The sequence below is a fragment of the Elgaria multicarinata genome, chromosome 3, assembly GCF_023053635.1.
Source record: "Elgaria multicarinata webbii isolate HBS135686 ecotype San Diego chromosome 3, rElgMul1.1.pri, whole genome shotgun sequence".
In the NCBI taxonomy this organism is placed as follows: Eukaryota; Metazoa; Chordata; class Lepidosauria; order Squamata; family Anguidae; genus Elgaria; species Elgaria multicarinata.
Genome location: NC_086173.1, coordinates 37,354,882 through 37,377,877, shown reverse-complemented (window position 1 = coordinate 37,377,877; position 22,996 = coordinate 37,354,882). Strand labels below are relative to the sequence as shown.

General features: G+C 45.7%; 1 protein-coding gene across 3 annotated transcripts in view; it reads right to left on the bottom strand.

Annotated features, from left to right (window-relative positions):
- The window catches only part of KMT2D (lysine methyltransferase 2D), a 104,903-nt gene that overhangs the window by 70,282 nt on the left and 11,625 nt on the right, over positions 1-22,996 (bottom strand). For all 3 annotated transcript variants that reach the window (XM_063119945.1, XM_063119946.1, XM_063119948.1), the window contains exons 2-9: positions 15,408-15,472; positions 12,492-12,624; positions 10,114-10,331; positions 8,979-9,088; positions 7,406-7,568; positions 6,940-7,105; positions 6,684-6,798; positions 4,171-4,319 (exon numbers count right to left, since the gene is read on the bottom strand). In XM_063119945.1, coding sequence (XP_062976015.1) covers positions 4,171-4,319; positions 6,684-6,798; positions 6,940-7,105; positions 7,406-7,568; positions 8,979-9,088; positions 10,114-10,331; positions 12,492-12,624; positions 15,408-15,456 — 1,103 coding nt within the window. In that variant the 5' untranslated portion in view covers positions 15,457-15,472. The remainder of the gene's footprint in view (positions 1-4,170; positions 4,320-6,683; positions 6,799-6,939; positions 7,106-7,405; positions 7,569-8,978; positions 9,089-10,113; positions 10,332-12,491; positions 12,625-15,407; positions 15,473-22,996) is intronic.

Sequence of the window (22,996 nt, the reverse complement as noted above, 5' to 3'; positions counted from 1 at the left end):
TGCTTCTGTTCGCAAATCACTCAAAAATGCCCATTCGCAACCCTGACCATGAACATGTTCTCCCAAAATGTTTGCAAACTCTTGAACTTGTGTTCACGTTAAAAAATGCACTCTTTAAAAAAAAGGCACATTTGAAAAGTGTACGCTTTTGGAAAATGCACACACAGATACACACTTTCCCCATTTGACCAAAGAGAAAAACACAGACTGCGAACTGGAGTGGGCCAAACCAAGCTTTGAAGTGAGTTTTTGGAGAATTTCAGTGAGCTCTAATATCCCTGGTTCTTCCGTTCCTAGTTGAGGAAACAAACCCCAGCTAATCGTGGAAATGTCAAAAACATAATTTGCACCAGAAACTCATCCTCCGGAGAGATTGCACAGCCCCAGCTGTGGGGCGTCTGCATTCCCTGCTCCATCCAAGCAGAAGGAACCTTCACGGGAGTCCCAAGTGTTCCTTCTTTGCTCAAACTGCAAGGGGGGGGGGGGGGGGAGGAGATCCATTGGCAGGACAACTAATCAGCAGCGACATCATCAACATGGGAGGGGCTGGGCTGGATCTCTCCTAACTGCACAAGTTGTTGTTGTTGCAATTGCCTCCTCCTGACCGAAGCATCAGCCAAAGCAAAGGTGTAGGCTTTGAAAACCTCTAATTAAAATAAGGTAGAAGGAATTGCCCAAGTGGGGATGACTTGACAAAATGTCCACCAATGGAACAACTAGTAGGATGGGCTCTGCAGTAGCTGTTCCTCTGACAAAATGGGGTAGAATTTCTGAAGGAAGGGAACACCATGGGGACCAGAATCATCCTGTCCCTGATCCATCTACTTTGGGGGTGGCTGGGAACCCTTTTTATCTAGACTGCCCTTTTAAGAACATAAGGAATCCAAGCAAGTGCCTGGTGCTCTCCGGTCTATGAAGATATACCACCAGGACTTCCAAGTATGCTGCTCCTCTTCTTTGGGGGGAGAACGGCTGGGCTAGATCAATTCCCAAGAACAGTGAGCGAGGAAAACAAATAAAGGTCCTGTCCCTCTGGTCATGTGTTGGCAGCTGAGACAATCCACCTATACTGTCTGAACTGTTCTGCCACATCATGATGGAGAAAAGGTGCACTTTTGCTCACCGAAAAAGACTGGACACTTCTGACTGGAGACTGAGCAACCTCATAAGTTTTACATGGGCTCTTGCCATTATTTCGTCCATGAGTTTTTAAGACAGGTTGACTGGAAACCACCTTGGAAGGCCTTCAGTTGCAGGTGACTGATGCTGTGGGGTTTCTTTTTCCACCTAATTGCCCCCTGCGCTATTCAGCCCTGGCTCAGCCCAGCACCTGTAACCAGCAGCACGCAGAGGTAGATCTGGAGGGAAATGCTTCTTGACAGATGGAGAGATGAACTCCTGACAATCACTGTTGGGGTAACGAGCTGCCTGCATTGTTTGGAAGGGATGAACTCCCAAAGGAGAGCAGTAGCTACTGAACTGATCTGGCCCATGGTACAGATTTCACACAAGAAGACCCTGAAGACTTACTGGTTTACTCTGGCCTTCCTCTAATGTTATACCTGCAATTATGTTGTAGGGCCTGTCTTATGCTGGTGTTTGTTGTTTTGTGGAACTTTTGCTGCTTTTATTATCGTATCGGGTCTTTTATTATGAATTTTATTTATATGCATTTTATTGTTGTATGACAGCTTGTGAGGGCTCCTGCCCTGAAAGGCGGCCGATAAAATATTTTAAATTAATTAATACATTTACAACAGGCTGGGCAGGTAGAAAAGAAGCCATCGCTGTCAAACTGATTGGGCTTATCCATTCCTGCTGATCTTCCATTATATGATTGCAAGACAGCAGCCGAACCATCAAGTGTTTTTCAATGAAAAGGATCATGGCTGCTTCACCTCCATTACTTCCCTCTCATCACAGAGATCAGAAAAGAGGGTTCACAACCCCATCAGTTGCAGAACACCATTCCCTAGAGCAGGCGGGAAAGGCCTTCTCCCACAGGGCTGATGGGTGTGTCAACCAATTCATCTGTGGAGAGGGAGGTTTCGCTCCCACTCTCCAAGAGGGCCTGGCTGAAAGCGCTACTGGCCACCGAAGACCCCTAACCCTTCTCAGAGCAAACACTAGCAACAGTGGAGTGTGTCCGAGCTTTGGACTGCTGAGGTGGAAAAGCAGACCAGGGTTGCAGACCTCCAATGAGAAGCTGTGTGCCTGAGGTTCCTGCTGATGCTGAGCTCCATCCAACTGCCAGACACGTGAGGCTCCTGCTACTACCTTGACACTTCAGCTGACAGGCTCTGAGGCAAAAGTGTGTTTCTTGCTGCTGGGTATGATGACCCCCCACTCCCACTCCCACCCCCACCCCACCCCACCCCCACATTTTCCAGTGCAAACATGAACACACCCTGGACTCCCTAAATCACACCATTGAGGGAGGAAAGAGAAGGCAGAAAGCTTTCTTTGGAGTCTCACATTCAGAGAGTTGAAGAGCCACAAGCAGCCCTGCTACTGCTGTGGAGGAAAGAAAAAGGAAGAAGAGGGCAGCTCTCCCCTGGGGTGAGAACCTAACAAGCTCTATAGGCCTTTTCTCCCACAGCGGATGGGAGGAGTCAATCTGCACTAGATAACCTGCTCTGGCAAGAAAAAGCCCCTTTCATGTTACGGAAAAGCCCCTCACATACGGTTAAACGCCACAATGAGGAAAAGAGACAAGTCAAGACGACACCCCTCCCCAGGGCCCTGCTCCAGCTGGACTTTCCCCTACTCCAAGGCCATCTACCTCCAACTGCCTTGTGGGAAGCCTCCCAAAGAGTTATTTGTTAGCATTGTTTATTGTGATATTATTATTATTATTATTATTACTACTACTACTACTCGTAGGCCACCTTACAAATCAGCCTATAGAGAATTTTAATAAATAAATAAATACACATTAAGCTGCATTAGTAGTAGTCACGGTCCTTGCTATATTTGTCAGTCTTTTCCTCTCCCCACTGACCCCAAGACCTTAAGTACCAGCTTAACAGTTACCATCCTCAGTCTCCATCCTCTGAAGCTACAATGGGCTCTTGGAGCCCAATGCGACAAACCTCCCCATGCCATGGTCTTCTCCAACATCCCAATCTCAATCCCCCTTCCAATCTTCTTGCAAGCGCCCCACCCTTGGATCTTCCAGCCAGGCTCTTTAAAGTTGTCCTGCCTATTGAGTGAGGAAGAGGGGAGTTATTCCGTCGCAAGAGGCCTGTTTGCCACCACCCATTCAGGCCGGAGTAGCCCTGCCACAGCAACACCACCAACAAAAAGGAGAGATCGCGTTAAAGCTGTTAGAGCTGCAAGATAAAGGATGGGGAAAGATCCATCCAGTTGGGGAAGTGGGCAGAAAGGGCAGCTTTCTACACATTTGCCACACATTTCATCCAGTTGCATCGCTCTTAAGAGGTCAGGCATATTTTAATGAGAGTTCCAAAAAAGAAGACATAAATCCTCTCCACCCACCTTGTCTTGGCAAGAGGAGCTATAGCTCAGTAGGAGAGTACATGCTTTGCATGCAGCAGGTCTGAGGTTCAGCCTCCACATCTCCAGCTAAAGGGTCAGGTAAGTGGTGATGGGACAGACCTCTCTGCTCAAGACTCAGGAGAGCCACTCCCAGTCACAGCGGACAACAGTGGACAAGATGCACCAGTGGTCTGATGCAGTATAAGGGCAGCTTCCTAGATTCATCACCTTTTCACCACTGGATCCATCAACCCCAGATTTAAAGCCACAACGCTAGATAAGCATTCACTAGAGAGCCAGCGTGGTGTAGTAGTTAGAGTGTTGAACTGGAAGTCAGGAGATCCGAGTTCTAGTCCCCACTCGGCCATGGAAGCTCACTGGGTGACTTTGGGCCAGTCACAGACTCTTAGCCCAACCCACTTCACAGGGTGGTTGTTGTGAGGATAAAAAGGAGAGGAGGAGGATTGTGTACGGCGCCTTGGGCTCCTTAAGGAGGGGAAAAGGCGGGACAGAAATACAATAGAATCAATCAATCAATCAATTGGAAGGGTTGAAAAAAATGGTTCTGCAGCGAAACTCTGAGCAGCCCAACCTGCTTTCAAATCCCCAGTCCAGGTTTTTCTCCCCAACCCTCCCCTCTTTGGAAGCTGCTCCCCAACCCCAGAAACTCACTCCTGGCTGTGCTGTACGGTTTCAGTGCTTTTCGCGTTCTTGCAACGCCGCTCTTGACATCCTTCGCACAGAGAGTAGTTCTCGTACCACTGGCTGCTGGGATCCAGTGCGGATGGGCGGAAGCCACAGTCAGAACAAACGCGGCAGCTCTGGAACGAGGGAGAGATTCAGCTGTTCAGGACAGGAAAAGGCAGGGCAGGGCCTTTCTAGAGGTAACAGATTTTTACTCCAAGATTTGGGAAACAAACACAGGCCTTTCTGCCTATAGCGGGAGCAAAATGCTTCTTTCTTTGGGGAAATCCAGCAACGGGATATGGGGCTTTTCCTCACGTAGGCACATCTGGTATAATTTTGCACTAGAACAAGGATGGGTAACTTGTGGCCCTCCAGATGTTTTTTGGCCTACAACTCCCATCATCCCTCCTCACTGTCTATGCTAGCCAGGGCTGATGGGAGTTATAGGCATCTGGAGCACCACAAGTTGCCCAGTTCTGCACTAGAAGAATTCCTGTCAAATTAAATTAACAAAGATGGCAATTATTTTCTTCTGGTGCAAAATACTACCAGATGTGCCTACATGAGGGAAAGCTCCATATCCCCGTTGCTGAATTACGTTACCCCAATCCATCAGAAAGAGCTTCCCCAAAGAAAATGGGCATATTTGCATAAGATTACTATGTAAATTAAGAACACTTAATTTACTTAAGCGTGCAATATTTGAAATTTTGCAGAATTTGCATGTGTACCCACCACCCTAAGGAACAGAAATAGGGCAGAAAAAGAGATTTGGGTAACTGAAGGATGTATTGAGCAAGAGCACAAGATACCCAACGTAAAGTACAGAAATCCCACCGTTCAAACACCACAACCTTTTAGATACATTGCCAGAATGGTTTCAAACACACCTATAAAAGGAGGTGTGTTCGAATAGGGGAGAAACTTGCTTAAAAACACATCTGAGTTGCAAAATCCTGCTCCTGCAACCCAACTCTTCCCCAAAGTCCACAATTCTATGCTCTCTGAATGAGGGAGACTCCAATTTGTCCCAAGGGGAACCAGTTCTCTTCAGGCTCAAGATGAAGATTCACAAAGCAGAGAGAACAGGACAAGGAGGGTCCAGTAGGTACACTGCCGCACCTATACAAATGATTTGGGCCATCTTTATTAACAACAAGCTTTTAACATTTGAAACACAAAAGCAACCATTTGAAGAATGAGAAGGTGGATTGTTTTGAATTGGTAGTGACTAATGTCCCCCAAGCTTAAAACTCCCAACCTGCCCAGTCAAAATTCCCCCGGCTCCAGACCATTCTCACTCTAATGATACTTAAAATGATACTGAAAAAAATCCCCCTTTAGATAGTGCAGGCCCAGTCAGATGTGAGGAGATTGGAATCATCTATTTCCTGGTTTAAGCTAACCAGGGTTGATCATTATGGAAACCCTGGCTAGTTTGAACTACAATTTGTTGCCACAAACCAAGATTGTAAATCACAGTTAGCTCTTCGCTTGTTTTACTAAATAATAGCCAGCACTAACCAACATTTGTTCTTTTTGGACACAACAATACACTGGCGTAGCGTGGTGGTGGGGGCCTCAGGGGCGGTTGCCCTGGGCCCAAAATTCTTAGGAGCGCAAAAATTTCAAAAAAGAAGAAAGAAAGTAGTAATAATAAATAAATAAATAAATAATCTATGTAGATCCTACTGTGTAGACAGGGCAAATAAACGTTGCCACGTAACATTTTCAATGTAGATTTCAATACTGTTATTGAAAAATTTGCAGATATTAAAACCAGGCGATTTTACTTTAAACAGATCAGTATTTTCTTAAAATATAATACATGTGCTTGGGGTGGGTGGGTAAGGGGTTCAATACTGGACTGGTGGAAGGGACTCAGGGAGTGCTAAAGGTCCACGGATTAGGGGCGCAATACTTGCCTTGCCCCGGGTGCCAGCAACCCACGCTACATCATTCACACAGTATAGTTTAGTGTTACCTCTGACACAGGCCACGACTGTTTCAGCAGAGGAGGGGGTTAAAGATGGTAACTTAAAAGTAAGGTATTTAAGGAAGGTGTTCATAATAAATTAGGTTAAAGCTTCTGGCATACCTCTACATATGGAAGGACAAGGCGGGGAAGATTCTTGCCCATAGATGGAGCTAGGTGCATTCCGTTGAAGAGATACACCAGTATGGAATCTAGCACCCTGAAAAACCATTTTTTAAGCAAGTTTCTAGCCCTTAAGCATTTTCTCCAAACCAGAGGGAAGGCTGAGCAGGATTTCCATTGGCTGGAAAAAAGCTGTCAGCTACTAGCACCTCCTTGCCCTTCCCAATGCCTATTAGAAACAGAATAAAGTATACAAAATAGGCACATTTCCTTAATTTGCATAATTAGGACACATTGCAGGATTCAGGATTTATTTCTCATTTAGGGATCACAATTTGGGTTACCTTAGCACAGAGTTTTTAAGCTTTTTAGCTCAGATTTGCACACAGGCAGGGCTTACTTTGCACTTCCAGGAGTCCGCGGGGAGGCTTTCGATGGCAGGCTTCAAGCAGTAGGTGTGGTAGCATTTTTCACAAGCTTCACACACTAACATCTTGCTGTCCTCACCGGACATTCTGCAAAAGAGAGAGAGAGAGAGAGAGAGAGAGAAACCATTGGACTCCTGATGAATCAAGGCATCCTTCCCCATCAGGCCACTTGGAAATACTTGACGTAGGCCTGTTCCTTCCCCACCTCCAAGGAGATTGACACCTCACCTGCAGGTTTGGCAAACTTTGCATTCGTGACACTGCCAGCCCGAACGTTTGCGTGGCGTCACTGTGATCTCCAAGCAAGCTCCATGGTAGTGCAGACCGCAGCTAGTACAGAAGAGAAGATCGCGCAGCTCCCCTGGGGCGTCACACACCATGCAGCGCGAGTCCTCTGCGGGGGAAAAGGGGCACACTGGGACCAAGGCCACCACATCATCCCCCGTTAGCCTTGAGTCCTCCATCTGCAGCCAGATCCAGAGGCAAACACCCAGGGCCTCCCTTTGCCTGCTCTACCGTCTAAAGAGGAAAACCTTGAGAGCCTGTTCTCAAGCCCCTGCTGCTCTGCCCACTAGAGCTCACTTCCACTGAGGTCCATGCTGTTCAGAGAAACACTGGGATTGAATGCCCCCATTCTAATTGCAGCAAGCCGCAAGTCACCGCCAGCTGTCCTTGGCACCTCGCCAACACTTACCCATCTGCACAGCCTGGTCTAGGTGCTCCGGACACAGGAGCTTCAAGCTCTTCATGGACTGGAAGCAGCCACTAGCCGCCGCACAGGGGAAGTGATAGTGGCGCTGGCACCCCTCTGCATGGCACGGAATGGTAGCGCCCCGCCTGTTACAGTGTTCACATTTCTGAAAGAAGCAAGGAGCAGATCACAGGTCCAGAGAGGGAAAGTGCTCTTCCTGCAGATCTAGAAAGGCCAGAAATGCTGAATGCCCAGTGCTGAGACACAGCTTCTACTGGAGATGGGCACAGGCATTTAGACAGGGGTCAAGGCACAGAATGAGAAACTGCTTAATCCGTGCTGGCGATTGTCTGCAAGGTCTAGACACTGGTGCAGAGCTACCCGGCCTTCGCCTGCACTACACAGCAGGGTCTCCAAAGCTGAAATCCCCATCAGCTTGGCAAGTTTCCTGCCACAGCAATCCATTTAAATAGATGTCTCCTGTCCTGCTATCCAATCTCCAGCTTGCACCAAAGTGGGAGCAAATGTAATGTCAACATGCGACCTAACAATCTTGCAAACCATTCCCGGGCTCTTTATTGTTCCCAGGTGTGCCATTTTCAAGTCTTTACTCACTGCAAAAGGGAATCTAATCCCCTGATGGCAAAGTCTTTGGAGCCTGAGACTTGAAAAACAAAGTTAAGAAAGCCGGGATATTATTACTATTGGAATGAAAACTACAAATTGGAAAAACGGGATTCATCTACCTAGTGTGCACGCATTACAACACAATCTGGTTTCTAGGTATCTTCTTAAAAGGACAGGGCAGGGGAGACTTTGCATCTTTGGACCCAATTTGTTGTAGAGTGGGAAGGGGTGAAGAGGCCAGTGAAGATTGGTTTGGTCCTTGCAGGAAAGGTCAGAAGTGTCATTAGGAGGAACAGGTAGCTGTGTTGCATGAAGCTCCTAGCACTGATCACTGGATTCTTCTCCTTCTCCTTCTCCTTCTCATTATTATTAGTAGTATCCCGCCTTTTGCCCAATACTGGAGTTTAATGCAGTAAACTAATCTAATGCAGTTTAATTTCTGCAATGACGATGTCATGCCCTGCAATTCAAAGTTCATTTGGTAGAGTCTATCGACATGCATTAGTGAATAATAAGGGATAGACTCTCTTCCCCTTCCCAGCTAACCTGAGGTGGGGGGGGGGGTATTCCAGAAACCAAGTCAAATTCCTGATTCCTAATGTAATTGGGGTCTGTATGTGGACATAATTAAGAGTCAGAAAATGCATTTCAAAGAAACAGGTGGTATTTGTCAAGATTTGAGGCTATACTTTATGCTCCATAATGCAAGCAGTTCCTAGAGCCTTGACCGAGACATTACTCTGTGGCAGCCTTCTCAACCTTGATGCCTTCCAAATGTTTTGGACTGCAACTCCCATCAGCCCCAGCCAGCATGGCTATGGTCAGAAATGCTGAGAGTTGTAGTTCAAAACATCTGAAAGGCACCAGGTTGTGTAAGGTTGCTGGGGGGGGGGGGCTGTGCTAGGAAGGACCACACCTCCCTCTCCCCATGCAGCTGACTCTCACAGACCTGTGCAATCCCTGAGATGACCGCTTTGTTCACAAGGCTCAACCATGACCCTTCGGCACGCAAGTCTCCAGCCGACCACACCACACACCAGTGATGAGCCCAAAAGTGCCCTGGAAGAAAAGGAAGAGGGAACAGTAACAAAGGAAGCAAAGGAAACCTTAGATAGGGTACAAGGTGTTCAAGCTGGGGAGGGAGACAGCTGACTTAGTGTAGCTGGGAGACTAGGAAATTTGGGGTGGGGGGATGCAATGTGGTATAACCGAGGAGGAGGAATAGCACAATTCCAGGATCTACTGCTGGATCTCTGGGAGACCTGCAATAGATCAGCAAGTGTTTCTGATTCCCAATTGTTTAACAGCAGCAGCAAAAAGCTGCCCCCCCCCCCCACAACACACATCCCAATTAGACTGCTGAAACAGAAAGCTTGGGGAAATTCCAGGAGTGGATTTGTGTCTAAAAGGACAGAGAGCTCAGTTCTGGGACTGAAAAGAAAACTCCTGGGATTCAGATTCTTGTATGTATACTCCAAAATAGAACTGGGTCCAACTGGGGTGCTGGGGAACATGGGTGGGAGGGTGCCACAGCAGCTGTGTCCTGATTGTGTGTTCCTGGTCAACAACAGCTGGTTGGCCATCATGTGAACAGAATGCTGGCAAGACGGACCCTTGGTCTAATCCAGCATGGCTCCTCTAATCTTGTTATGGTTGGGTGGGTACATGCTTGTTTCCCACCCACCCCGCCGCCTTTTTTCTTCTTCTAAAGGGTAGATCCTGCAATCCTGGTGTGCCCTCCCCTCCCCCAGGTTTATCCTAACCTGAGCCTTCACGATGAAAGACAGCATGTATAGCTAAATAAGAACCCAGCCAGCTTTGAGGATTTCTAGCCTCTGGTTTATGTATTTATTAAGTCAATCAGTATACTGCTTTCCATATGTAAGAAATATCTCTAAGAGGTTTACAAAATCAAAAAGTCAAACCCATCCTAATAAATACGGACAATGCTGAACAAGGAAGTCAGAGAAGGCACAGAATAGACACGAGGGAGCCTTGGCTGAGGTGCTAAAGGGGCCAAGGGTCAGAACTGAAGGGCATACAGGGATTGGGAGAAGCCAGGCTCCCCCATACATAACACTCACCTGTTTGCTCAAAGACCTCTCGGGCTGACACTCCTTCTGCAAAGCCAATCAGGGTCACGTCATCACTTCCAGCTTCCGTTGAGCCAGGCTGCTTCCCTCCCTGCGGGTCGGAAAGGTCTTCTGCCCAGCCAGGTGTAGGATCAAACCGCAAGAGTTCTCGCTGTCCATGCAGGCTCCACTTGCTACAGTTACAGAATGCACAGCGCTTGGGTGGGGAGCTGGAGGGAGGTAGGACAGAGAGAAGAAAGAGACCGTCACTGCAAGGGCCACGAACAGCTCTGTAATCCACTTGGGATGGCCACGCCCAAAAGACCAACCCTTCTCAAGGGCAGCCACTATGTTATGGGGGATCCTCTCAAACCCCTATGACACCTCAGCACGTGGATCCTCCAATGCCCTTTGTGCAATCATGCTGTACTCTCCTTAAGCATGCCATGCCAGATACGCTAGGAAGGTGGATGCAGACATGATGCACCCTCTGCCATGACCAAGTTGAAAGCTTTTGCTCTGTTACTAAGTGGCTTTGAGCAATTCACACAGGCTAAGTTACTTCATAGGTAAAAAGCAAGACATGAAGCAAAGAGGCATGAACTCCCTGAAGGGCTTTAGAAACACTGCAAGGAGCTGAATTCGTCTAACTAAAAAGCCCCCCACTGCCTTAAAAAGTATCGGATATTAATAACTTTCTTAGGACCAAACAAAACATCACAAAGACAAGCTTTTGAGTTCTCCAGAATTCGGCATCAGTCCACACTGCTTCAGGAAGCCACATTCCTCAGTCTCACCCCACCTCTGTAACAGAGGGAGAAATTGTACTGACCCACCTGACACAAAATGAGATGCTCTGAGCATTTAGAAAAAGCAGTGGGCAAAACGTGTTTGGGGGCTTGGAAGGGTGGGTGGGGTTTGCCAGCTCCTGCACTGGAACAGCGCCATTTATCAGGTGGGGTTTCCTTTAAGCTCTCTACAGTGCTTAGAAAATATTATGCGCTGCGTTAGTAGTAGTAGTAGTATTCTTTTCAATATTTTATTCTTAATGTTAAATAATTTAATAGTACTATTTAATAATTTAATAGAAATAACAAATTTATAATGAATTTATAATAATTTAATAACAATAATTTGATGATGATGATGATAATTTAATAAGATGTTGAAGATGATTTTTCAAATTTGATTTTTATTTAAAGTGATACAAAAATAAAGAATGAATACAAACAATCCCCTAACAATTAATATCAAACCAACAGTTTTGTGACTACGTATAATATACAAAAAGGGAAAAATAAAAGTTGACTGCTACAACTTCTAGGGGAAGGAAGCTTAATCAAAGTAAAAGTTGATGATGGTGTTGAAGATGATGATGATGAAGTTGGATAAAAATTGCAGGCTGTGATCCCGGAAGGAGCCAGCTGGATTGGCTCCAGCGTAACAGAGGATGCCAGCCACTGCATAATCTAGGTGGATTGAATGTGCCACTCTAACTAGCTTCCTCCTCCCACCGTTCAACCCCGTACATACTAGAGCCCCAGGAAAGTACAGCTCCAGCTTGATACTCCACAGAGTTTAGCCATGGGCAACTTGCACTTCACACACTACTCAGGGCTACAGAAGGTCTCCCTTTGCTGTGCTGCAACCTGGTGAACAACAGCAAACCTGGCACAGGACAGTTTTCACACATGGCTCATAGAAACATGACGCAGGAGGCATGCACAAAACAGCCCTGGAGGCTAGGTATGCATGTAGAGGCCTCTGCATCCGGCTTTCTACACAAAGAAGGAGCTGGTTTGTGCACTATCTTTACTCTACTGCCCTCTGCTCTCAGATCTAGATTCCTCATGTAGCTCCCGTTAAACCCTTTCCCAGATTTCCCCACAACAGTTCCGTCTGCACCATCTTTTCAACCTTTATCCTTGCAGGCCTCCTTATTCGACAACAAAAATGTGGTAAAATTCTTTTCAAAGGTAAGAAAAAGAAAATCAAGGCAGCTCAGTGGCAGGGTCTTGCTATTTACTGTTTTACTCTGTACAGCACCATGTACATTGATGGTGCTATATAAATAAATAATAATAATAATAATAAATAATAAACTAAAAGTGGGGAAAGAGAAAGAGCAGGACTATTTGATCATTGCAGCTGCAGTAAAACAGCAGTGAAGGAAAGGGTTTCCTGTTTGTCCTCAGCACTGCCGTACGATGGAAGCTGGGCTGGAGAGCTTTTGCTCCTGAATCAACTGCCTGTGCCTGCTTCTCATTTTTACAACCACAGCACAGAATCTCTCCCCACCATAATCCTCCCCATCCAGAGTTATGGATTCCCTCCTTCCTCCTGCACAAGCCCCACTTAAACTCCACAAAAGAACTTAAAAGATTTCTCACCTGCAGGTCCGGGGTGGTTCCTCTTTCACTTCCTCTTCTTCCAATGCCTCTTTCGCCGGGCCCGCTTCTGGCGGCTTTAGAGGATCGGCTTCCACGCTGCCCTGTTCCCCGGAGGACACAATTCCATCTGCTGCTGCAAGAGGGTTCTTGTCAGGACCTGGGCGTGGCAAGTGGGAGCAGGGCCCATCCACTTGTGCCACGCTCCCTGCTCTCTTTGAGGAACTCATCGAGGGGAGAACGACGCGTTAAAAAGAACATGGGGCGGTCGTCCCAAAAAAGGACAACGCATATCGAATTCCCCCCATCCATAGCATCCATCCTGACAGGATTATGAAGGGCATTTCCCCACCTCCTAACAGTGGAACTGAGATCAGGGAGCAGAGGTAGGGCTGCATAAAAATGAACCACCAGGAAGGGAGGGGCAACTCAACGCAGTGCTCCCAAGTTCCACAGTAGCACCACGTTCTTTGTAAACTCTAGTTCAAGGGTGGGCAAGTTCGGGGCGGGTGGGTCTGAAAGCCAATTTCTACCCCCTGGACTCCCCCCCGCAGGGCACACTCCTGGTGCCACACTACACGGTCTAGCTCCTTCCTATCTCTCCTCTCTCATCTCACACTATTGCCCCGCTCGTGCTCTTCGCTCCTCTGATGCCATGTTTCTCGCCTGCCCAAGGGCCTCTACTTCCCTTGCTCGGCTTCGTCCATTTTCGTCTGCTGCCCCTTACGCCTGGAACGCTCTTCCAGAACATTTGAGAACTACAAGTTCAACCACAGCTTTTAAAGCTCAACTAAAAACTTTTCTTTTTCCTAAAGCTTTTAAAACTTGATGTTGTGCAGACTTCTACTGTTACTTTCTACTGTTAGTTTTTCCCTACCCTGTGCCTGCTTACCCTTCCCTGTACCTGTTGGCATTCTCTTCCCCTCCTTATTGTTTTACTATGATTTTATTAGATTGTAAGCCTATGCGGCAGAGTCTTGCTATTTACTGTTTTACTCTGTACAGCACCATGTACATTGATGGTGCTATATAAATAAATAATAATAATAATAATAATAAACACCTATGGAAGCTTAAAAAGGACAACTTTAGCTTATCTCCAAGCTAAACTTCTGCTTTTTAAGCCTCCGCAGCAGAAGGCGGCAGTGTTTGGCAGTGCGGCAGCATCAGTGGGGTCTGCACCGGAGGATAGGGAGGCACAAAGGGCCCATACGTTGCCCGCCGTTGCTCTAGTTTCTCCCCAAGTTGCAGATGACAAGGGAACCAGGCAGGGGGCATGCTAACACATTTAGTTTTGGAAAGCAGAGAACTCTTCAAATATTATCTCACACCTACAGAAACTGAGCCCCACGTAAAGGCAAAAGTGGGATAATATGTTCCTCTACCAATTTATTTATGTGTGTGTATCCTTGATCATTGGTCATGCTGGCCAAGGTTGATGAGAAGTATAATCCTAAACATCTGGAGGGCCCCATACTGGGAAATACTGCTCTATGACCTATGGGTCTGCTCGCTCTTTCTTTCTCTCTCTCTCTCTCCACACACACACACACCATATATGAAAGCGCACATGTGCAATGATCAGGCATGATGGGAGTTGTATTCCAAAATATCTGGAGGGCACTAGTTTGGGTTAGGCTGCCATAGTGTAACCCCATACACAAGTAACCAAAACTGTTCATCCTTAGCCACCAGGGTGGCATAGAACCAGTAGCAAACATTGCTCCCTGCATTTCTTCCCAGTTCTAACCTAATCTTTTCAAAGGCACACCGCACACAAGTCTTTGCTTCAGGGCCTCAAAGTCCACCACCTGCAACACTTTCCGTGAATCAGTTGCTTTGCATGTTTGAAATTAGGCCAAAGAGTATATGTGAAATGTTGCCTAGAAATGAGGAGAATGTAGCCAGTTCTGCTGCTCTTTGTGTCCCTATTGTACACCATGGAAACTCCTGCAGCCAATTCCTCCCTTTTAAAAATCATGATATGAAATACTTTTAAGATTGTTTCTACCCAGGAGAAATATGGAGGTGAGGTGAAGAGTCCAAAAAGCTACCAGCGATTCTTTCCAGATTTCAGGAACACTCAAACCTTTCCAGAGTTATGGTTTTGTGGGAGAGAATCTATCTCTCAAAACTTTAACATGGAAAGCAGCCATATGTTAAAACCAGTAACGGACTGGGGGATAAAGCAGACTGAACTCCTGTAGCTTGACTGGGCCCATCAACATTGCAAGTAATCAAGAACCACTCAACATGAGAACCGCACAGCCTACCAGGGCTTGAGGCCTTGCAGAAGCTCTCTCTCTCTCTGCCACCTTGTTAGTGTTAAAGTCTAAAACAGAACCTAAGAATCCATGCCACCTGCTTCCAGAAGAGCATCACCCACCTATTTGGCTATGCTACAAGATGCATCCCTTCTTGCCCTGCATAGTGCTCACCCCAGAGAAGAAACAAGCAAGGACTTATTTCCTCAAAATACGAAGTGTGTAGAGCAGGATATGTCGGAGGAAGGGCTGGCACTACCAGTAAGCAGAGTGAAGCAGTTGCCTCAGGCAGCAGATGCTGGGGGGCTGGGTCTGACAGCAAGGTGTTGGAGGACAAAGCTATGTGCCCCAAAGCTACCATGATGCTCTCAAGTACAGTGAAAGAATGGTGTGTGTGAGAGGGGGGGGATCTTGTCCTTTGCTTAAGACAACAAAATGACTTGGACTCGATGGCCTTATAGGCCCCTTCCAACTCTACTATTCTATGATTCTATGAACTAGCTCTGATTGGCAGCAATGAGAAGACCAGCAGCCTACACATTTTTTAAATAGTGCTAGCTGCTTACTACCACATTGCTCTGGAACACAGCACCCTAGAACTGATCATCTTCTTCAAATGATCATCTTCTACAGTGGCAAAATTGGGAGCACCTACCTGGTGTGCCAGAATCTTTGTCCTCACCGGGTGGTTTCTGATCATCCATCCTGTCTACAAGAGACCTAGAGAAGAGAGAAACAACTTATTACTATGGCCTGGTTTGCACATAACCCTAACCCATGGTTTATTTAACCCATAGTTTGTTGGCCACCCAGGGCTTGTCTTGCAGACAAACAAACCGTGCTTTGCTTTCTCAGTTCCTGGGTGTTTCCCTTCTCCTTTGCCCACTCCTTCCCGGTATCCCAAATGCCTTTGTGGTGCTGCAGTACTGGCATGTAGTGTGGCTGGTTTCTTTTTTTTTTACCACTCTCACCTGTGGCCTCTGTAGCCTGGTGAAACAACCCATGAACAACTCATAGTTTTGGGTTCACATCTAACCTCCACCCGTGGTTTAAACAACCTAGGGTTCATAACCCAACACTATACCATGGACTCTTTTTTGTTCATGGTTAACAAACCATAGTTTGTTAGCGCAACTGGATTTGCACAACACAACAACCCAGAATTCAACAATCCATACCGAGATAGGTTTATATAGAAACCTTCCCCTCCATTTGGAATTTGTATCTTTTGTTCTAAACATCTCACTAGAATAGGGACAGGCAACTTGTAGCCTTCCAGATGTTTTGTCCTACAACTCCCATCAGCCCTAACCAATGGTGAGTGATAATAGGAGTTGCAGGCCAAAACATCTGGAGGGCCACAAGCTGCCAACCCCTGCACTAGATGTTAGAATTATGCCATATGTACAGTGTTGCTGTCAAGCCCAATGCTAAACCTATTAGACGCTAAAAGAAAAACTCCACATTAAAACACATACACAGCCTAAAGTTCTGCACTAAGTCATGCAAATTACATTTACGCAGATTTGCTTTGCATAATCTACTCTGCTTTCTGAATCAATGGCTTTGGAGGCAAGTACTGGTATGTGGGGATACAGGAAATGGAAGGGCATGAAATCTAGGGATCAGAGGACAGTACAGTCAGTGTAAAGAGTATAGGAGCAGTGGGAGAGCTACAAAAGGGAGGAGGGCGGCACTGCCCTCCTACTAGAAGCCCAGATCAATGGTACCGGAAGCATTCCTGCCTACACGTTGCCAAGCTTTTCTATGCCACAAAGAGGACCGAGGCCATACTTGAAATAAAATGAAAGGTGAAATTCTCCATAAAATCATATTCCAAAGCAGATTCCAAACCTGCAAAGCAAACCTGCAGGTACATTATAAGTGCATAGCCCCTATACTAACCTCAGATCGTATTAGACAGATAAGTCTGTTTCTCTCTAATCCTGGAAGCCCCTATTTCCAGGCACATTTCAGTTTTTCTGGCAAATCAGAACAGGCAAGTAGCTGCTCCAAATCAAAGAGCAAACCATGGCAGAGTGGGTTCTTACTTTCATAATTGGTGGGTTTGCCCAAACATACAAAAAGTACTGCAAATAAATACTGGATCACACCTATATTAGAGGGCATTCCATCGCTGCAGAACTGAGAATAGCATTGCTAGACCACCATAATAAAGATAATATCCCCACCCATCTCAAAAGATTTGATTATTTTACTTAACAGCAACCAACTTTCAAATAGCTTTATGTTGGGGTGGGGGGAACAGTCTCCCAAACAGGATGGTATAATAAGATTCCAGACATCCTAATAATGGATAACTTATCCACTTAACTAAAAACGACATCAAACACTAAAAAAAATCCCTGACAATTTCATAGGAAAATGGTTCCTGTTCTTGACATGCATGGATTTATGAAGACCTAGAAAACAACCTCTAAAATGTAATAGTAGTGTTTTGTATTACGCATTAACCTACAAAAATCACCTGGCTATGATACTTTCACAGCCAAATGTCAAATGTAAACCAGAATTTGACAACCTTCTAATTCCCATGTTATAACTTAAAAAAAAAAAAAAAACTAACTCAAAAAGACACTTTTTTAAAACAAACACCCAAGCTCTGATCCCACGGATACTACAGGATGAAAGGGAAAGGCAGTCTCTGCTCCAATGTGAAAAGTACTTTAAGGGAGGGGAGGGGAGAAAAACCATACTATACAGTAGACTCCGTTTCTTCAGATTTTTCAGTTCCCAATATCTTCAGGTAAACAAGGTCAGTTGACTTGGACAGCATATCTTGGTTTATCAAGTCCAGTTCCTGTTAGCAGCAACTATCCTATCTAAGCATCTTTGCAGTGGCAGGGGAGGCAGTGTGCAGAAAGGGGAATACCATTCACCCTCATCTCCAGCAATGAACATGCTTGCACATACCTGGATAGAAGAAGCTTTCAAAGATCATCCACATGGAAAGGCCCACCTCAATTATTACAGCCAGTCACTTGTCCAACATACCATTGAAGACCTCCCATGATGAAGAGCCCAAAACATTTTACCTAGGGATGTTGTGGGCTCTCCCACACTAGAGGCATTCAAGAGGCAGCTGGACTACCATCTGTCAGGGATGCTTTAGGGTGGATTCCTACATTGAGCAGGGGGTTGGACTCGATGGCCTTGTAGGCCCCTTCCAACTCTGCTATTCTATGATTCTATGATTTCCAGGCAAAACCATTTCTGGGCTTCCCTGCTTTTATATTTACGGCACTCTTCCTGACATCCCAACATAAGGTCTTTTGGGGCTACAGTGTGAACCCACGATTCCATGTTGTGTTAAAAGTTCCCCAGGGTATCACACAGATACCTGAATAGCTTAACAATCCGCTGAATATATTGAGTTTCCAAATCCATGACTACTAGACTGAAAACAAGAACCACACCCCTAGGTCAACCAGTCTTGCTGCTTGTCCTTGTTCCACACCCGAATCCAGTAGTGGGGAACCATTTTAAGCCTAAGAGCCAAATTCAAATCTGGGCAAGGTCTCGGAGGCCACATTCTAACTGCGAGCTGGACCAAAGGAAGAGTGGGTAAGGCCCAAATATGATTACAGATCTTAAGTCTACTCAGAAGTAATCAGGACACAGCTTCTGCATGTCTATTCAGTAGTAAGCAGGACTGAATCACTCAACAGTACTTTCAAATAGCATCATGAATATGAAGGTTCTACATATATACCCACAAGTAAGCATGAGCAGCATATCTACTCACAAATAAGCAGGGCAAGCCTCTGCAGAACAAACCTGAGAAATAAGCAGGCAGAAGTAAGCAGGATCCAACCAGTCAGCAGCTTCCTCCCTAGACCCCGCCCCCTCTCCCCTGGATTAAAGCTCTTATCTCTGATCAGCTGCTGAGCGAAGCTAAGAGATTTTCCCTGCAAGGAAGACGGGCAGGGCCTGGGGAAAGTGCAGATGCGCTGGATGAGAAATCTCCAAGGGCTGCATCTAGCTGCAGGCCAGAAGTTCTCTAGCTCCTTTCTACTATCCCCTCACCACCAATTCTAAGGCAGACTCTACATACATCCCAAGCAATCATATAGCAAGCTACAGCAAGATTGGGATGTCAAGTCTGGCTCTGGCAATCACCAAGCCAAACCTATCTGCAAGCAACAAATCACTTTTGGGCTGCCTCTACCATCCGGCCAAAGATAACAAGCAACTCTAGTTTAGGGAAGGAGAGGGGGAACCAATCTTTAAGGGCAGTGATTCCCAGAGGAAGAGCTGGCTTATTAAGTGAACAGGGAGAAGCCATCACAGCATTATCTGAAATAGGACTGCCCTAGCAGGTAAAGCAGTACAAGGTCCTTTGGCATTTATACAGACTGACCTCAATTTAAACCTTCCGGGGCTAGGGGGGGGGGGAAGGGGGGGAGAAAGCAGCAGAAAGAGCAAACAATTTTGCAGAGGCTCCCCTGAGAAGCAGCAGCCCTATAATCCACCACACTGGAAAAAATGGGGGTGGGAGAGAGCAGGAAAACAAGAAGCTAGCTATACAATTACAAGCAGAGTCAGGGACCCCACTCCAGCGGGTCACGCAACAAATCTGGGAATGGAGCTCTGGATCAGAAGTTAAGCAAAGGCAATTAAGAGAAAGGGGGCAATCCTCAGCTTTTTGTTGGTGTGGGTCATCACAGTGTGACAGACACCAAGAGACCACGTTCACTGGAAATGTACCAGGCGTGGCATTTCCCCCAGCCTCCTTCACTTGGGCCGAAGGCACTGCTGAGGGCAAAAGGGAAGCATTTTGCTTGCAGGAACTGAAGAGGCAAGGATGGCATGCTGAAGAGAGGAGAGGGAGGGGACTGCTCAGGAAGCATGGAGCCAGAAGCAGTGGCCTAAGCGGTGAAGCTGGCGTGGAAAAGAGAAGAGCTTTGCCAGCTGTGGAAGACTCCTGAAGGGAGTTGGGGGGTGAACAGCATGGAGAGGAGAGCGCGGGGAGTCAAGCAAAAAGGAATAAACCTGGGTCAGAGAAAAAAGAGAGGGAAGTACTAAAACCTGGGGAAGGGCAAATGGTCAGTCAGTATGGCCCCCATTTCAGTATCTGTGGCCACCTTAGACCAGGAGGGGAATTAATTTGCACCTTCTTCAGTGTTTTCTCATTTACCCATGCTCTGCAGGCCTCACCTAGCAAGGGGGGGATTTAATGCACATGTAAAAGTAGAGGGCTTCTTATGCCTCTTGGGCTTTTCAAAGTTGTGGTTTGGGGCTCAGAGGGTCTGAACTTTTAGCCACACTTGCAATATAGTGATTTTTTTGCGGGGGAGCCTTTCCCAAGACCCTTCCTTCAGGGTCTGGGGTCCAGACACAGCCTTGGGATGGGGGAGAACCCAACTCTCCTTTCAGGTCCAGCTAGGCCAGTCCACGCTTTGTTGGTGGGCTGGACTCGGAAGGAGGACCGCTCTTCCTTTTTCTCCTGCCCAAATTGCACCACTTCACCTTCCTGCATCCCTGAATGCTTCGGTACTTTCTGGCCTCCCCTCAGAGGAATATGTCTGCTCCTCGAAGCACAGCAGCGGCTTGAACTGCACTGTCGCCATAGCGGCTGCGGAACTCTTGGCTGCTGCAAATGGAAGCTCTCTTCCTGGAAGTTAAGGTTAAACTCTTTACCTGGGGCACCTCTCCAAGGCAAAAAACGCCAAGGCCCGAAGCTAACTTCTACCAATCTAGAACTCATTGCCTTCACAGCCAAGGCAGGCTTCGTGATCTCACCTTGTTAAATTCATAATCTTGAGGAAAAAAGTGAAAAGCTAAGGGCTTAACGAAACCAGAACAATTTGGGGAGCATGTTTACAAAGGTTCATATGTAGAATAGCTACCTCTCAATACACTGTAACAAGTCTCTTGCGTGCAAACGAATTAGAGTGGAGTATAAAAGTAGAAGTTCTCACTTCCCTCACAATCACTGCATGCAAAATAAACTTTTTAACTTGCCTTTTTAAAATTGTTGCCATTGTTTCTAACGTTGTTTTTAATGTTTTATTATGTTTTTAATTGATTGTGGTCATTTTCTGAATTTTTGGTAAACTGCTTTGGTTGGCTTCAGAAAGCCTAAATCAAAATATAATAAATTCATAAATAAAATGGAGAGCACTCCAACCTAAACTGGGCAACACTGGTAATACCATGCAGTTGAATACAGTTTCTATGTACATTGCAGGTTGGAATTAAATGTAGGTCCCAGGTCAGAAAAGGTTGAAAACCACTACTTTCAATTAATCATCCAATGTCTCTTTGGCATTTGCTGGCAGAGCAGGAAATTAAGAGCACATTGCCTAAGTTTCACTTAAACCATGCCATCAATTTGTCTGAACAGTAAAGACAACGAACGATTGCTGCTAACTTCTGCCATGACGCTCCTTGATAAATCTAACAATGTCAGCTGGATGAAGGAAACCTTGGTTCTCATTTCTCTTCAGGATCCCAACATGTTCCAAAGATATAACAAGTTGGACCAGAGGAAGAGATGGGAGTCAAGACTGTGTTCTGTTCCTGGGTCAAAGGTCACACATTATATCAAATGTCAATTCTGCTCTTCATCTTCCTCCTCTCTCCATCAAAGTTAGGCTACTAACAGCAGAATCCTACACGTATTTATTTAGAAGCAGATCTCACTGTGTCCATGTCGCGTAATCCCAGGTAGTGTGTAGGATTACAAACTCAGTGCAATGTGCTCTACCTAGGTCTAACGCTGATTGCTTTAAAGATGTAGTTGATGCAAAACAGGAGAGTATTGTCAGCGCTCCAAGAGTAGTAATGACTCCCTATAGCCCAGGGGGGCAATTTGGTTTTAAATTTTGTATTACTTTTTAATGTTCACTGTTTTTAACTTCTGTAAACCACCCAGAGAACTTCGGCTAACAGGTGGTATATAAATGTAATAAATAAATAAATATAAATTTGTGGCCCTCCAGCTGTTTTGGCCAACAACAATTATTATTACAATTATTACTACCGTTAGTGCATTTATATCATCTTGCAAGAAATCCATCTCCCATGATTCCCCACTTCTGGCTATACTGCTTGGGCTGATAGGAGTTGTCAGTCAAAACATCTGGAGGTCCAGAAATTGCCAACCCCTGCTATAGCTTTTTGTGCAGAGTAAACAATCCTTGTATAACCCATGGTGTGTTGTCAGGTTATGCAAGGCTTATTATCCCTCACACAACCTCCACTGCCTGTGTTCGCACGACATGACAATCTGCGACAGAGCAAGGAATATTCAAAATGGCCACCTGCACACAACGGCGTATGCTGCAGCCCACCGTGGCTTAAATAGTGAGCTGTTTGATTGTGTGAACCAGCCCACTGAGTTTAGTCTATTACACCCATCTTGCCAATGCTTGCGAATTGCTTTCCAGGCTCAATTTAAGGTGCTGGGTTGTTGTTTTTAACCTTTAAAGCATTAAGCAGCTGAGGAACTGGCTAGCTAAGGGACCCCACCTTTTTCATTATGAACCTCCCCAGTTCTTAAATTTTTCAGGGAAGGCTCTTCTGAGGTTATCACTATCCAGAGAAGCCCATCATTTATCTTGTGTTGCTCCCAAACTATGGAATTCACTCCTACAATTGTTATCCTTGGCCCTCACTCTCTTGATGTGAAAGGGTGTGAAGACATATCTCTTTCATTTAGCCTTATAAATTATGTAATTGTTTTAATGGAAATTGTTTTCTGATCTTATGATTTTAAATTGTTGTGCACCGCCTTGATGGCTTTTTAATAGAGAGAACTGGAAAATGGGGGGGGGGGGGGAGAGACATGTTTTCCGCCATTTTCCCCCCAAGAGGAAAATTTCAAAAAAATGAACAATTTTGGATAATATTTTCTTTCTGAATGATGAATAAAATATTTATGACAAGGCATTTATGTATTGCTATCTGGCATTTATTCCCCCCAATTTTTTTTTTTTTTAAAACTGCACAATAGAAAGCTATGGGGGATAATGGCTTTTTAATCCTCTCTCTACAGATCCTTAACATAGTTATTTCTTCCATTCCTTATTAAGATTATTGATCCAATGCATCTTTTACTGACAGACATTTAGGGATGTTCCAAGTCATACTCATTCTTAAACATGTGATTAGAATCACCAAATCATAACATATGAAGAAAACGTGCATTCTTGACAGTTTAGGTTTTGTTGTAGAGTCCTGAGTTTCCATTTAAGATGTGTAGCAGTCAGTGACGTGGTT